The sequence below is a fragment of the Danio rerio genome, chromosome 2 (assembly GCF_052040795.2).
Source record: "Danio rerio strain M-AB ecotype USA chromosome 2, GRCz13ab, whole genome shotgun sequence".
Taxonomy (NCBI): domain Eukaryota; kingdom Metazoa; phylum Chordata; class Actinopteri; order Cypriniformes; family Danionidae; genus Danio; species Danio rerio.
In genome coordinates this window covers 24,397,055-24,414,583 of record NC_141022.1, presented here as the reverse complement: position 1 = coordinate 24,414,583, position 17,529 = coordinate 24,397,055, and the positions used below count along the sequence as shown (strand labels likewise).

General features: G+C 35.0%; 2 protein-coding genes across 4 annotated transcripts; one reads left to right on the top strand and one right to left on the bottom strand.

Annotated features, from left to right (window-relative positions):
* The first annotated feature begins 234 nt into the window (after positions 1-234).
* Positions 235-6,112, top strand: nebl (nebulette). 2 transcript variants are annotated; one of them, XM_087239386.1, is made up of 8 exons: positions 235-478; positions 592-686; positions 1,022-1,106; positions 1,700-1,807; positions 2,383-2,560; positions 3,198-3,316; positions 4,519-5,685; positions 5,886-6,112. In XM_087239386.1, the coding sequence occupies exons 1-7, from the start codon at positions 410-412 to the stop codon at positions 4,693-4,695; spliced, it is 831 nt and encodes a 276-aa protein (XP_087095512.1). In that variant the 5' UTR covers positions 235-409; the 3' UTR covers positions 4,696-5,685; positions 5,886-6,112.
* A 57-nt stretch (positions 6,113-6,169) lies between these two features.
* Positions 6,170-16,720, bottom strand: riok1 (RIO kinase 1 (yeast)). Of its 2 annotated transcripts, none has more exons than XM_087239147.1 (17): positions 16,514-16,720; positions 15,495-15,714; positions 13,311-13,401; positions 13,120-13,189; positions 12,757-12,799; positions 12,577-12,669; positions 12,359-12,471; positions 12,114-12,266; positions 11,192-11,344; positions 10,695-10,832; positions 9,494-9,597; positions 9,301-9,407; positions 8,860-8,925; positions 7,006-7,125; positions 6,858-6,911; positions 6,489-6,605; positions 6,170-6,414 (listed from the first exon to the last, which is right to left on the bottom strand). In XM_087239147.1, exons 9-17 carry the CDS (start codon positions 11,239-11,241, stop codon positions 6,304-6,306), a joined length of 867 nt encoding a protein of 288 aa, XP_087095273.1. In that variant the 5' UTR covers positions 11,242-11,344; positions 12,114-12,266; positions 12,359-12,471; positions 12,577-12,669; positions 12,757-12,799; positions 13,120-13,189; positions 13,311-13,401; positions 15,495-15,714; positions 16,514-16,720; the 3' UTR covers positions 6,170-6,303.
* Positions 16,721-17,529: the final 809 nt, after the last annotated feature.

The following is a 17,529-nucleotide window of genomic DNA, read 5'->3' as shown; positions in this document are numbered from 1 at the left end:
AGATCAACTAAAGCATTTTATCAGGCTTTAAAATACATAATTACAAAATTAAACGTGGCACTATCACACGTTTTTTTTTTTTTTTTGTATTAATAATAATTAATGTGACTCATTTTGACTCACACAGCGTCTACAGGACCGCCAGTTCCCCGTGGTCATTGTTTGAAGGCTCCTCCAACAGTCTCAGTGGGAGATGTTTGTTCAAATCTCACGCATCTTTGCTCCAGTTTCCTCACTGCGAGAGCAGCCGCACGCTGATAAACACGCGCGAATTTAAAGCTCTGCGACATAAACTCGCCACATGCTGCAACAAATCTGACATACCTTTGAAATTAAGCAACAGCTTCTGGATTATCGGAGTTTTCGGAGAAGTTATGCTATTTTCCCAGACCGTCGCAACGGCTTCAAAATGAACCCTCATTGCGCGCGCTGTGGAAAAATCGTCTACGCAACAGAGAAAGTGAACTGCCTGGATAAGGTACGTTCTCTTTTCTTAAAAACATATTAAGTGCTGTGTATCCCAATATTTTATAAACATCTATCCCTATCATATATGATAACTCGTTGGATTAAGCTTTCACTGTTTTACAGTATTGGCACAAAGGATGCTTCCATTGTGAGGTGTGTAAAATGACTCTCAACATGAACAACTACAAGGGATATGAGAAGAAGCCCTACTGCAACGCGTATGTTGACAAACATTGTAGTTTATTAATTATATTTGTTGGAATATTCTGTCTAATGGAAATTGTTGACACTGTTTTAGCCTACCTATAACCTGCAATGTTTTTTATTTTCACTTGAATACACTATAATTATTGACATTGATGGTTCCACATACAGCCTTTTATAACAATGGAACATTTTCATGCTGCAAAACATTGTGTAAATGATAATTTTAGATCATATAAATGTCAAATAAATTTTTATGCTAGGTTTACAAAGGTTCTGTAAGAAACTAAAATTGGTTCTTTGCTGCAAAAACCTTGTGTTTTATGTCTCATCTCCTTTCTCCATAAAGGCACTACCCAAAACAGACCTTTACTATAGTGGCAGACACTCCTGAAAACCTTCGACTGAGACAGCAAAGTGAGCTCCAAAGTCAGGTAAGATCACTTCTTCACACACATTGCAACCACATGATGAAGGAATATTTTGAGGACAATCTTTAAAATTTGAAGTTGGCATATCCCGGGTGGAAATGTTATTTGTTGCTGGTATAGACATTACAAGGGGAAAATCGTGAGACAATTGCTCTTGTTTTTGTCCGAGCGAGTGTTTTGTTTGCCAGAGAGGGACTGGGTGTGATACTTTGAGGTCAGCATGGAGAAAAGCAAGGCAGCTGTCGGCTCTGTGGTGCACTGGCTGATCCCCTCGGTGTCTCCACCTGGCATCACAAAAGATGCTGCCAAGTCCATTCTGAAGCCGACCTAATCCTGGCATGATGACAAAAAAAACTATTTTTCTTAAGGATCGGTCAGCATGCTTCGAAAATGTTTTGCGCACTTGACTACACAACATTGTACCTATTGCAGGAACTACTTCTCATATTTAGTGTTTCTTTAAGACTGCTTTATGCTCACCAAGGCTGCAATCCACATAAAAAATAGATATCTTAAAATAAACATAATTTCATCGTGATACTTTAAGCTGAAAAACCATATCAGCCAAGTGATGAAATGTTTTTCTTTTTTTTCAGGTGAAATACAGGAAGGATTTTGAACAGAGCAAGGGTCGGGGCCTCAAATTTGTCCTGGATACTCCTGAGCTACAGAGACTGAGGAAGGCCCAGGATCAGATCAGTAATGTATGCTTAATAATTCAGAAAAAAAAAGATGTAGCCAAATGGAAGTGTTGGGGGGTGGGGGTGGGGGGATAAAATGAACATTTAATTACTTATTTATTTATGTTTAATTAGTTAGCTTAGTGATTTTTAGGTGTTCAAACTGGAGCAGGGACCCACAGAGGGCCACAAGTTTTAGGGATCTGAGGAAAGTCTGGAGAAAAAGCATAAAAATTATGCAAATAAACATAATATAAATATATAAAAATGTAAAATAATAAATATTAAGATAAAAACTGATACATAAATTACATTAATGAATAATAAACAACTTGATTTATCACAATACAATACTAGAAAAGCGAGTAATGTCATACACACTTCATATTTTCAAAATAATATTGTAAAACAATATTCTTCCAAGAACAATGACAATCATATTTGATGGTCTTCCCAAGAGTAGAAAGACTAATATTGTTAAATATTACATGTGAATACTGTAACATAAACTGAAATGTATTCAATTTCAACAGCATTAATCCTTCAGAAATCATACTAATATGTGCACGAAATGTATGGCGTCTCTCTTCTTTTTACAGGCGAAATATCATAAGGACTTTGAGGTGTCAGGTCTGCAAGGGGTCACTCAGGGAATGCGTGGGACGTACGCGGTGCGATCTCAGGTGACGCCGAACAATGAAACTGTGGCTAACAGCACACACAAGGCTGTACATCAGTACATTATGGAGATGGATCGAAGACCTGGTGTTATCGTGGGTAAGTTCTCTACTCACACATCGTCACCTTAGAATTATCAGGTTCTATCTGACATTTTTGTCAAAATTGAGCTATTGACATAATCTTATTAAATGTCAACTTATTTACATTATGGAATGTTTTTTTAAGTTGTTTACATTTTAACACTTTTTATTAAAAAAAAAAAACACAAACGTTTCACACATACTGTTTGCGATGGAATGCTAAAACTTCTAAAGCTCATCATCTCAAAGTCATTCAGAACAATGAATTAGGGATAACTCTGTTAAGCTGTTAACAAAAAGGTAATTAGATCAAATTAACGCTTATTAAAATGAACAAATTATTTCAGCAGACCATAAACAAACCCAAAACGAGTCTTTGAATACTATTGTTTTGTAATGTAGGTAATATGTAACAGTTATGATTGTGATAATACTGTCACGTTTTCACAATGGATAAAAATAAAGCACAAAGTCAAACGTATCTCTCACTCAGTTTTCAATATGTATATGTATTATCTGTAGCACATTCTTATTATTTAAATTGATCTGTTTCAATGGAAGTTCCCCAAATCAGAAGTGCAAATCATAATTTGAAACGCAGGCACCAAGGATAAACAGCAACTAAAACAGCACACTATACTATTCTTTTTTAGCACCTGTTCTTCCTGGTGCATACTATCCCAGCAGTCACAGCCATGGCCACAGCTATATGCATCAGACCAGTATGCATTCACTAAGGTCAATGCAGCTGAGGTCCCAGCAGATGAGCATGGTGAGTCCATTCCTCACGTTTCTTTTAAATGACAGATTAGTGATAAATTACATCTTGTTGGCTCAATGATCATCTGACAGCAAGAAGTTCGCTGTTTCCCAGCTGGGCCATTTGGCATTTCTGTGTGAGGTTTGCATGTTCTCCCCATGTTTGAATGGGTTTCCTTCAGGTGCTCTGGTTTCCCCCACAGTCCAAAGACATGCGCTGTGTGTAAATTAAATAAACTAAATCGGCCGTAGTCCATGAGAGGTTGTGTAAATGAGAGTGTGTATGGGTGTTTCCCAGTACTGGGTTGCAGCTGGAAGTGTATCTGCTGCATAAAACATATGCCAGAGTAGTTGGTGGTTAGTTCCGCTGTGGCGACCCGATAAATCAGGGACTAAGCCAAAGGTAAATGAATGAGTAAATGAATATGACACCCTTATCATAAGATGTTAATTAAAACTCTGAAGTCTACTAGAGATTTTCAGCTCAAAAGTATAGCACAGATCATTTATTAAAACTTGTCAAATTTACACATTTGGGTGTGATCAAAATTTTTTTTGCATCACTTTATATGCAAATTAGCTGTTGCTTTTCAGAAGAGGGTGAAGCCCTTACCAGCTATTCTATATATATATATATATATATATATATATATATATATATATATATATATACACATACATATATACAGTATATATATATATATATATATATATATATATATATATATATATATATATATATATACAGTATATATATATATATATATATATACAGTATATATATATATATACAGTATATATATATATATATATACAGTATATATATATATATATATATATATATATATATATACACACACACACACACTTGTCAGTAAACTTGTCTGATGTTAGTAGTAAATGCTGCTAGTAAAAACTTGCTGGAGATGATTTCCTGCTAATTACAAAACCGGCTTTACTAAAAAAAATGCACAAACAATCAACTTTGATTAATCGTGCAGCCCTAAGTAGCAGATTATAACCTCACTGATGAAGCAGCGGCACTGGGGTGGAAACATGCAAATTAAGAGGCAGTAATTTATTGCAAGATCCCCTTCGTACAACTGGTACCCAATTATAGAACTTAATGCAGAAAAACACATTGTAAGGGTGTGTGACCTTTAACAATGCATTCAGAAGTGTAAATAACTATTAATGCATGCACCTGGTCTGCAGACTGTGTACAGGGCTCTGTATGACTACATGGCGCAGGACTATGATGAGGTGTCATTTCGGGACGGGGACATCATTCAGAACGTGCAGCCGATCGATGAAGGTTGGATGTATGGTACAGTACAGCGGACGGGCAGATCAGGAATGCTGCCTGCCAACTATGTTGAGGGCATTCGCTAGAGTTCCTACAGCACATCTGAATCGGAATTGTTCATAGGCATCAAATGGTCACAGGTACAACTATATTTTAATAGTGCTAATTGTGTTTATAATGTTATATTTTTTTCATTTTGTTACTCTGCATTTGAAGTGAATGTACATTACCTTTTGAAAGTGTGGGGTCTGAAAGATTTGTTTTTTAAACAATTAAATATCTTGATTAAATAAGAACTGCTTTGTTAAATAAGATGTTTTGAATACATGTGGTTCTTTTAAACTTAAGTCATCGAGTAATCCTGAAAGTACAATAGAAACAAAAAGAATAATCACTGTTTCAACAACAACAACAAAAAAAAGTTTATAATGGATCAGAAATCAACCTCTTCCATTAAGGGTGATTTTAGGGGCATTTTTAAAACCATAAACCCATTTTTATTTTAATGTATAATTATATTTTACTTAATGTTCTTAATGCAACAAATTGCAAAAAATCTTGTTCAACATCTGAAAAATTCGAAAAAAATATTTTTTGAATTATTTGACTTCAACTTTGACAGCCTTAATATGGATGTGGACACACTGGTGTGCAGTTTTTGCACATGTCCGTGTTTATGAATAGATTACACCAAAAAGAACATGAGTAATCTTGACAAACTATACAACAGTCTAAAGCTACATCCCTCAAGCAGCCATTGTAGCTAGCTAGTTGTTTTTAATGGGAAGCTTATAAAGATTTAAATATATATTATAATGTTACTTAATATAACAAATTGTATGAAAACCAATTCAACACCTGAACAATTCACAACAATTTCACTTCAATTTTGACAGACTTTATAGACTTGTTTTAAGACAACTTCTGACTCTGAGGTAAAATTCTGCTTAAGAATGACATTAATATGAAACGTTTCCTGGAAAATAATTGTAAAAATTTATTTACTGTAAAATTGTAACAGTATTTCATAATATTTTTTGCTGTGTTTCTGAGAGACTTCATCCAAAAAAAATAAAATAAAAATAAAAAAATAATAATAATAAAAATATATATATAGGAGCTATATACACATATATATATACACACACACACACACACACACACACACACACACACACACACACACACACACACACACACACACACACACACACACACACACACACACACACACACACACACACACACACACACACACACACACACACACACACACAAATAAATCGTACAGTCCCCAAACTTTTAAATGGTAGTATGTAATGTAATGACAAGTTTTGTACCAATATTGTTTTTACTTGATAAATGTGTCACATACAAAATGTAAAGGAATGTAAAGAGGATTAAATTTGGACAAATAGCATTATTTTTAACAGCATGTTGCTCTATAAAACATCATTATCTGTGTAATATATTCTGCATATTAAATGTTGTGCAAAAAAACCCCTGAATTTTCCTTCTACATTAAAGCATGACATTTCAAGTCCAATTCAAGTCCTACAATCAGAGAAATGTGTATGTTTATTAAAAATAATACTTCCTAATAAACATTTCATAAACCTTCACACATTTACAATTGCAGCAAAAGTTCTGAGTATTCTAAGCTGCCATCACCTACAGCATAAACTGAAGCATCTTCATCTCCCCTTCTTCGTTTTTGCAACCTTCTCCTTCCGCTTTTTGACATGCTTGGGCACTTTATTTTTTCTTTTCTCCCTCTGAGCTTCTTTAACCAACTTCTTTTGTTCCTGAAAAACAAAGAAATACAAACTTAATCTCATAACCAGCACACACAACTCACCAGCGCAGACATTTTCTCTACCTTTCTGTCTGGTTGCGCTTCAGTCTCCTCTCCGGATTTCTCCTCGTCGTCTTCATCCTCCTCTTCCTCAGAGCCTGAACTCTCGTCTTTTGTGGAGTCTTCCAGTATTGAAGGAACCTGTCAGATAAACAGACAACATCTGATTACTTATGGTCATGATGCTCAAGTTTGGCAACAGCTGTTGTTTTTATTCTGCGTCTTAATCCTCCCACATGGCACGTAGGCATAAAAACTCCAAAGGGACTTCTGTAAAGACTTACTGGGTGCCTTAAAAGCAAAAACAAAGCTTGGCCACATAAGGCGTCTTAAAGCTAACGCTGAATCATTAGTACACCAAATGGTCTTTTTTAGAAACTAGATTTTCCTTACCGTTTGCACTCCAGAAAGGTCCTTCCTGAGGCCAGTTACTGTTTGATATAAGATCTGTAATGAAAAGGGAATCATTTTAACCACTTTTATTAATTCACACATTGTTAGTTAGTTAGTTTGTCTGTTTGTATGGGCTGTTGAGATGTACATTGTCAGTGTTTGTGTCTTCAGAAGACGTGTCCTCCTTTTTCTTCATCATTGTGTCCACGTCTCTCTCATAATGAGTGACTTCATTTAGCGTCCGGGGAATGTAGGCTTTCTTAAACACCTGTTTTGGGACAAATCAAACGTGTGAATTGTTAGATATGGTTGCAGGACCATTTAGTTTCCATGACTTTACTTTTTTTAAACTTGTATTATTTACTTTATCAACTTGTAGTATTATTTTTTATATATACAAAAATTGGTTTTACATAAATATATTACAATACTAGCACGATTGTAATCAGTGTTATTTTTAACCCTCGTGTATTGTTCAAAGGTAGCTCCCTTTCGTTATGTTCATGGCTGTTTTTGTCCTATTGACAACATTTTTTATTGCAAAGGCATGACAGCATGTAAACATGCATTCTTAATTGTTAGTGGTTTTCTCTATTGGGAAGAGGTAAATTGTGTCATTTTTACTGTTGATCATCAAGTGGCACCATTAACCCTTTAGATAGGCCTGTGCAAAAAAAGTTTCTGGCTTTTTATATGCTGTTCTATGGAGTACAACAACAAATAATAATGTGCATGCATGAATACACTTACTATGTTTACTGTGTTCTGAGATCAAAGCTGCAAAGTTAAGTATGCAAAGGTTTTTCTTATATGCACGCACTTTTTGCACTGCAGCTGTTGCCCAGAGCATATTGTTGAGTTGTGTAAAACCTTTAAAGCATTTTCCCAAAATATGTGTCAAAATAAGATTTGTCATCAAAAATCATCCACTTTGCAGGAACACAGAACATTGTGGGCAAATTAAGACTCAAAATAACCCCCTAGAGTAAATGAAAACATCCCCAACACACACAAGGGTAAATTGATAGTGTTATTATATTTATTCTTTTTTGTTATTAATTCATTTTTTAATTTTGATTTTCTTTAAAAAGCTTGCAACTTAAGATAATGTTATGTGCTTTTGTTATTATCATCATCATTATGATTAATATTATAAAGTTAGCTTGGGTACTTTCATTTAGTGGCCAAGTCATCATTTCTACATATAGTTCTGTAGCTTTTCCAAGTGTTATCAACAAATTTCAAATTGTATAATTACATTAAAAGTTATATAAAACAGGCTAAATCTAAAGAAATGTTTTTTTCAAGAGTTCACACTTAGATATTGCTTAATAATAATAGCAGGTTTGGCATGCGGTCCTGGGAGAGAACCCTGAGCTCGGAGACAATTGGGCAATGAGCATGTGAGGGGGTACGAGATCAGGTAGTTCTCGAGAGCTTCCCCTGGTAAAGGAGGAAAGGGGAAGATGAGGTGGATGTGGGCGACTCTTTAAAAAAAATGTTAGTCGGGCTATTTATAGTGAGTTTGGAATGATCCAATTGGCTTACTAATGATTAAAGATGAGAGACCAGCTGCGATCAATCATATCATGTGCTCCTCTCGAAATTAGTTTGTGAAACTACACTTAATGGTTTTCAGAATCAAAAATAAAGTATAATATTTCTGTTACATTTAAAGTGGCATTCATTATGAACACAATTTATTCTAATCATCAGTTCGGAGCCAGTCCATTTAAAGACATACCAGCACCATGTGTGAAATCCACTAAATAATTCATTCCATGCCTCTTTCCTTCAGCCCCAATCCCAATGCGTGCACAATTTGTTTTGCTTGCATGACATTAGGTCATTTAGTTTTATGAGTCCCTCTGGAATATTAGCTGCAGTAATGATAAGTATGTACATATTATTAGCTTTTCTAGATTTGCGTTTTGTTACATGGCTGCAAGAACTTTAGATACAAGGACATAGACAAACGTTAAGAATGGGTAAAAGTAATTACCTCTTCATCAACTTTATCCTGATCGGATCTTTCCTCTGCAGTTCTTTCAGACGCAATCTCCATCGCCTGCAGATAAACCACAAACACAAAATCAGCATCTGAATAGCTGATGCACACAAGTAAACATGCTGTAATTAAAGGGAAAGTTCACCCAAAACTGAAAATTACTCATGATGGTTTTTTACCTTTCCTTCTTCTGTTGAACAAAAAATAAGATATTTTGAAGAATGTTGGGACCCATCAATTTCCATAGAAGAAAAAAAAATAAAAATCAGTGAAAGTCAATGTGTGCTATTTTCCAAAATACCTTCTTTTGTGTTCAACAGAGGAAAGAAACTCGTAGGTTTTGAACAAGTCAAGGTTTAGAAATGATGACAGAATTGTCATTTTTCAGAGAACTATCCCTTTTAGGATTAAATGTTAAAAGTGTCACTCGCTGACCTTGTCCAGGTACTGGTTAATGTTGTCAGTTGTGATGGAGGGATCTGTGACAAACTCAAACAGCTCACGTACAGTCATTACAGCCACATTGTGTCTTTGAAAAAAGTCTTAAGGGAGAAAAAAAAAGAATAAAAGGCTATTTATTTGCATTAATATTAAGAAACTGAATCTCTTCAAGGCTATACATGTTTACCATTAACATTGCTGCAATCTTTCCGAAGAAACTCCAAAGCATGAGGGTGATCGTGCTCAACGGACTGAGATACGTCAATAATATAGGCCTCTCCGTTATGATACCTGTTTATCAGAACACAGCAATGATGTGCAAATGATCATCAAACATAAAAGTGCACTCGTTATGCTTTACTTTCACGTACAGTAGTGTGCAGCAGTTTCAATAAATTGAATTATTGTCCACTAAAATAGCTGTCCATTCCAAAAGGTGCGCTTTGTATACGTATTTGTTTTAATGCCATATCAGTAGCACTGAATATATACCTTGCAACACTGCTAATAAATATTCCGTTTATGATTTACCTTTATAACTGTTTCTTAGCTAGCATGCATTATATAAGAAAAACATCGAGATAACAACAACTCTGATAAAAAGCCATACAAGTGCTTTCAATTTGATCAAAGATAAATATAGTAAAACCCCTTTTAATGGGGACCTATTATGCCCCTTTTTACAAGATCTAAAATAAGTCTGTGGTGTCCCTAGAGTGTATATGTGAAGTTTCAGCCAACATAACCCACAATTAATGTTTAATAACTCTTTAAAACTGACCCTTCTAGGCTGTGACCCCAATTGTGTTGTTTTATTGACTGTTGCTTTAAATTCAATTGAGATTGTGCTCCCAGCACGCTTCTCAAAGGAGGGTGGGGCTACAAATGCCTGTGGGCCAGCATAGTGGTAGATTAAAAAACAAGACCACCGTCCTATGCAAATACGTGAGAGATCAGCACTAATGGGCAGGGCTTTGCCCCTTTAATGACATGTACAATGAAAATGTCCATGTCCAAGTTTCTGGAGACTGTTCCAATGAAATGTGATTATGAGAAATAGCATCAATAAAGGTTTACCAATAGAAACTATATTTACATATTGTTGTCACACAACTGTTTTCAAACCCTTATAAAAGGGATTTTTGCACAATGGGTCCCCTTTAAAAATTTCCCTTAAAATATTTCCTAAATAAAAAAATCTCTTAAAAAAATTATCTAATATCATTTTAAAATATACATTATATTAAAATATTTTTATAGTCAAAATATTCTTACACAAGTCACAAATGTTTCTGTTTCCCTTTCAACAAGTATGAGTGCAAAACAGATTCACTTCCTACACCTCCTACACAAAAAAAACTTGCACTATTAGCATAATACTAACTTACAGCATATTGTATTCGCTGAGGTCAGCATGGACCAGACGAGCTTCACTGTACATTATTCTCATGTTCTGGATGATCTGCAGGTAGAGTTCACGAGCTTTGGATTCAGACAGGACAGCGTTTTTCAGAAGAGGGGCAGGCCTGAGGAACATATTGATACAATCACTTACAAGTCTCTACTATCATATGGAAGAATATTTTAAAAACTCATAACTATCAGTCGCTTAAAAGTAATGGTGTTTTTTTATTCTTTAGAAAATGAAAGCTGTGGAAAACAATTAAATGCCCAATTCCTTACACATATCACACAAGCACTCCTCATGAGTGTGTGACTATAGAGTTGAACACTAGCCTGGAGTGCCATCTGCTGTTAAAAACTAAGCTCAAAATCGATTCAGGAAAGAATTTTTGGAAAATCTTAAAATTGAAGAATAATCGATTTCTTGAACCATTTTTTGCCACAGCTCTGTTGGGAATAGTGAGAGTAAATGTGCACATACGTATCATCTCGACCAATGAAGCTCATGACGAGGACGTGGCTCCGCAACATGATGGGCTCTGGACTTGGAATCTGAGCAGTCTGTAGTCTTGAGATGAAGAATCAGAATTAGATATTAAAAATCAACATCACAAAAGAAATGAGATTATACACCCTGTTTCCACCTGGTATTAACATGCGTGTTCAGACAAAACATGATGGTTTCCACCTGGTTTTATTGTCAAAAAATGTGTCTAAATTTGATCCAGAACCTTCCTCTTATTTCATCATATAAGTACTATTGAATGAACAAAACCATGTTGCATATGAGCAAGCAGATTTGTGACAAGTGAAGGGTGATTAAATGATGACAGAATTTACATTTCTGGGTGAACTAGACTACAATTTAAGTAAGAAATAAAGCAAATAGTAGTTTAATTGCCATCACAATATTAAAGCCACAGCAGACTAGTGTACAGGGTGATTCAAAAAGAATACCACAACTTTAAAAGTCTGTATTTAATAAAAAAAAAAAACATGATGGAACCTTGGGTAAATAATCAATGTGAAGAGAACTTACAAGTTTTTTTCAGTAGAAAACAAGTTCATAGATGTTCAATATGACCCCCTCCAGAAACTCAAGTAACATCAACCGGAAAGTTTTGGTATTCTTTTTGAATCACCCTGTATATTAAAAAGGTGTCTTTGAAAAAGCAGCTGTAACTGGGATGACATCGCAATCTTTGACTGGCTAAAACAGTTGTTGTCCTGGGTACATCACTTGGTAAAATCCCCATGAGCATTTAATGGCAAATGACAAATGCCAACAAACAAAGTGTGAATTGGCCTTGTGAATTGGTCAGTGTGAATTGGCCTTTAAACTGTGAAAGCAATCTGATTTGTAATGCATTTTTTGCAAGGTCAAGGTCTCAGATTCTGTTCACAACTGAGTTTAGCGTTGTCCACCTGTGAAAATACATCTTAATACCAGGTTTAAGTTAAGCCTAAATCCTCACCTGATCAAGTTTCTCATTTCCTTCTCAGCCCAAGTGCGCACCATTTTTCTAGGATTCCCTTTGCAATACCCATGGCGGAACCTAAAATTATATTCAAACACAGAAATTAACTGTTAAAAATCTTACAAGAAAGGCTATTTAGGACAAACTGACTGAAGAAAGATCCATCTGACCTAAATTCCCCGCTGACGTATTTATCTCGGTCTTTAAATAGTAGAATTGAGGTTTTGTATATTTTGATGGCTCTGCTTTCTCCTTTAGCAGTGGTTGCATGGTAGACATTTGCCTATAGCACAAAAAAGTATTTTCTTTTACATTAGTTCTAAGTAAAATGACCCAATTGCACAAAAAATAAAGAAATTTGAACATTACAACAGACAAGCAGACTTGCCTCTTTGCCAGTGCTGATACAGCCATTGATCTGTGAAAAGACGCCTCTGCTAAGCATTTTGAACAGAATCATACGTGTCCGGGGGTCCAAAACCTGTGCAGTTACATTAAAGAATGGTTTATCTGTTATAACACTGGAGCTCAACTGAAATCATCACAAACTGAGCTTGAACAAACCAACCTGCTCAACGGTAGCTCTGTCTGATTTATCCTTAACTCGAAACCTGCAAAAAACGCTTGCACTTTTAAACATTTGGAAACTTAAACCTGAATGTAAATCTTATAATCAGAAATGCTATTATTTCTAAATGAAAAAGCTGACAATTTACAATAAGATTTCATTTGTGAGCTGCATTAGTTAACATTAACCTACAATGAAAAATGATACTAAAATATAAATCATTTAAAATAACTGCGGTAAAATATGTTTAAGCTAAAATATCTAAAATATAGGCAAATTTAAAAGACTGATAAAGGTTACAGAAGCTCATAGTATTACTGAAAAAAAACAATGAATTTGAGATTGAGTTTGATGATTACATACGTGTCTGCTTCCCTCTGCTTTTGCATAACAGTGACTTTATTGATTACAGAATCTGCATAGCTCAGTTTATCTGCGAAACACAAGACACTTCAGTTAGACCGGGAAAAGTCAATATTTTTCTCTCCATATAATTTTATTAGATTATTTAATTTGTTTCATTTAATTGGTAGTTAAAATATTAACAAGCTTACCAAGATTTATTTTGTTTTCAAATTTCCTCAGGACCTTGTCTGACGGAGTAGACATTTTTATGGACTTATTATTAGAGTTTTGACGATTAGCCTGATGGAAAGAAAAAGAAGAAAAAAAACTTGCAAATAACTTAACATACTGTAGTTTAATATTAACCAATTGCTAAAAACATCAGATTTGTTGCTATTTGTTAGTCATGTCATTCATTGACTTCAATGGTTCCATATGGAAACTTCCTATTTCAAAAAAAAAAAAAAAAAGGTTCTTCAGATTTTCTACACTCTAGGAAATTAATAGCTTTTTTTTAAAATAACCATTGACTGAAAGTTTCTTTGAGGAACCAAAATGTTTCTTCTATGGCAGTGATGCCCAAAGTAGGGCCGTGGGCCAAAGCTGGCCCATTGTAATCTCTGATTTGGCCCACCATCCCATCTAAGAACAGAGTGAGAAGGATGGAGAGGGTTGGGGAAAACGCCTTTTAAAGAAAATGTCATTTCTAATTTGATGTAAACTTGTTTTTGTTTGTTTGTTTTATTGCTGAGCTACAAAAAAAAGCAAACTGAAATAAAATGTTTCATTTAAAGGGCCATGAAACCCCCTCGTTTCAGCAGGGTGTTTTCACACCTCTTCTTTGGAAAAAGTCAGAAAAGTGGGGGTGTCCAGCTCTGTTTAGGGGGGAGTGTCGGAGAAACTAAAGTGGGAGGGTGTGGGAGTGTCTATTTGGGCACGCGCGAGTTTCAGTCAAAATACACAGGAGAAAGGGATGGTGTTTAACCTACATGCACATCTGTAGTCGAATTATTTGCCAAATTATTAAATGTTGGACTTTAACTGCAGTTTGGCTCTTTCATTCAGGGAATTCATTCATGCCCCTCGCGACAAATGAGATATTTGATTCGAAGATCTGCTCTATGCGTGTATTTTTCATGCAATGTTTGATACCGCACGGCGAATGAGAGAAAAAAAACTCCGCATTTCCCGGAAACTTAGATGCACACGGCAGGTAGCGTCCGAAAGCCGCGTGTGTTATTCCGGTCACTAAATGCGGTGCTAACATGTTTGCACTCAATGCAATAGTTAACTTATTTGATACGAACAAACTGAATATACAAAGAGCACTGGTCGCTCACTTACCAAATCTGTAGAGACAGGACAATCACCAGCAACTAGAGCCGCGTCTTTATGAAGAGAAGACTACATCCGGAATCCGGATTTCAGCGTTTGCAGATGAGAACAGCTCTCAGGTAAACAATAATCCTCCTTAGACACGTAAATTATTGTTGTCGAGCGTCGCGTACACTGTTAATCCACACGTGATCCAGATGAGGTCTCACAGAGAGAAAATGAAAACGAAACTTAATGGCAGCAAACTGTAAAAGCAACACTTCACGCTTGTTTTGCCAACACAACGTGGCGTCTCTGTGGTGTAAAGACGGTGACACTAATGAATATTAATGAAGTTGCACAATAGAGCGCGCTGATTGGTTTGAACCAACCCTTACTCATGCATTAATGCATCACACTGTAAGACGTAATAAGGCACACTCTGGCACAGACGCCCAGTCTGCACGCTGGAATACACGCTATTATGTCATGGCCGTGACGCAGCTTCAAAAATTCGTTTCAAACAGGAAGTACGAATTTGCTTGAAATAACGCAAAAACAACCAATTTACACTTTTTAGTGAAATATAGGTGTCCTAATAGTGTTTTTAGCAGTGTGGGACACATATATGACTGTCAACAGCTCAAAAAATGTGTTTTGGTGTTTCGTGACCCTTTAAATGTTGTAAATTAATCTGATTTTCTAAAATGCACAGTAAATAATGTCTCTCGATGCATAGAGGACTATGCAGAAGACATCGGTGAGCAAATCAAGGCAAAACAACTCCATTCTGTTCTAAATGAGATTGTTTGTACTGTAATAAGTTCATTATTAACTATAAACAAATGATGCTGTGTTAATTAATATAAAGCAATGCTTTCTAGTAATTTTTAAATATTATATAACTAAATTAAGTAATTACCAAGGCAACTATTTTTTACCTTTGGCCCACCAGCCTCAATTAAGTTTGATTTTGGCCCTTTATAAGAAAAGGTTTGGGCACCTCTGATCTATGGCATCAGTGCAACAATCTCTTATGAAACCTTTATTTGTATAGTATGTTCTTCCATAATGAATACCTGTGGGTTACACCCAGTCCTCATTGCAGTGTAGCGCTTAGTAAAGTCTCCTCCAGCTGACTCATTCCAGTCCCATTCATCATCATCATCGTCATCATCCTCCTCGTCTTCATCATAGTCTTCCTCATTTTCTTTTTGCTTGTTATTTTCAACCGACTGTAAAGTAACTTCATCGAGTCGGTTCTCCAGAGAGGGCTTTTCAGGGCTGATTACTGACTCGCTGTGAAATACCACACATTTAACATTTGTGACTAAAACATTCATCTTTATTCCTAAAGTAAACAGTCACATCAGCAAAGTCCTGTCAATTCCATATTGCCCTCAGAAAAATCAAATCTGTGTCAAAGGCTCACAAAGTATACTCCTTATTTTGGTATTTTAAATTAACATTCAATTATCAGCGATAAATAACATTTACAAAACTGACATTGTATACTTAAACATTAAACAGATTAATTACAGAACAATTGACAATTGCATAGATTGTACTTGTAATATTTGATAACAATACAAATTTGTATTTGAAATGATTAAAACAGACAGTAAAACGTGGTTTAAGTGACAGCAGCAAAGTTATAAAGATATAAAATGACAAATTCTTAATATTTTCGGGATACACTGTATACACTTAATTAATCTTGATGATTGTTTTATTATTTCGTTGGTTATAAATTTGTCATTATGAATGTCATTTAGAAGAATCTTCTGTGAATTATTGTAAAACAAGTCATTATGTAATTATTATATATATATATATATATATATATATATATATATATATATATATATATATATATATATATATATATATATATATAACAGGTCACATTAAAATGCAAGTACGTAAAAAATAAAACAATATCCTTCAGTGAATTACAGCACAACCCATGAACGCTATATAGGAGGAAATACATAAACATAATAAGTAAAATACTGTACTATATTATGAACCTGTAATAAATACGACCGACTATATGTCTCTGTTATTTAAACTGATCAAGTTTTATACGTTACGTTACCTTTCATCGGCGTCGTCAAACTGCCCTGGGACGACCTGATACATCGCGGTGCTGTAAGAAAGTTGTATTTAATCTGTAACGGTAAAATGTAATTAAACGAAAAGTAAACGAAAGCGAACTGACTGACTACTGTAAATAAACGCTTATAACAGCAACAGCGCCCAGGCACACGAGCGCGCGCTCACTTCCGGGAACGTGGGTAAGGATGGCGAAAAGGCTCAAAAAGTATATAAGTAATGTTAACGCCAAATATTACACTGGTTTTCATTTGTCTGTGTGGTTGAATTATTGTATTTCATTATGATATACGGTGCTGATATTTTAAGGACGCATTAACTTGTATGATTGTTACTGTCTGTATGATAATACAAGTTACTATTCGGCGTAAAAAAAATAACATTAATTCAACCGTGTCATATCTGTTTTGGTGTTTATGTTTTTTCCATTTAATATAAAGAGTCCCAGACTTTTTTGAAATCTCCCTAAAATGTAAAGTTAATGTTTAATGGTTTTTAAACACACATTCAACAGTTTTCAATGTTCATATTAACAGACAGGTAAACAAATAACATCTTTGGGTGTTAAATAATTTCATTTATCTTATTATTTGTTCAATTTGTATTTACATTTTGATCATTTTGCATTTATTAATAGCTTATTTTGTAGCACAAACATAAAATGATATAAAGCAGTGGGAGGTGGGCGATACGGTGGCTGAGTAGTACTGCCGTACAGCAAGAAAGTGGCTGGTTCAAGTCCAGGCTGGATCAGTTGACGTGTCTGTGTGAAGTTTGCATGTTTTCCCCATGTGTGGGTTTTCTTTGGGGTTTCATGCATTATCGCAGGCCCGTAGCCAGTCTATTAAATGGCTGTAGGCCGATGTGTATATATTAGTGCTTAAATGTGAATAAAATATGTATATAAATCATATTTTAAGCACTAATTTATGTTGTATTTGCTTGTTGGTTGGTTATCATTACCACACTATTTGATGCAACAAAAATACTTCCTACATT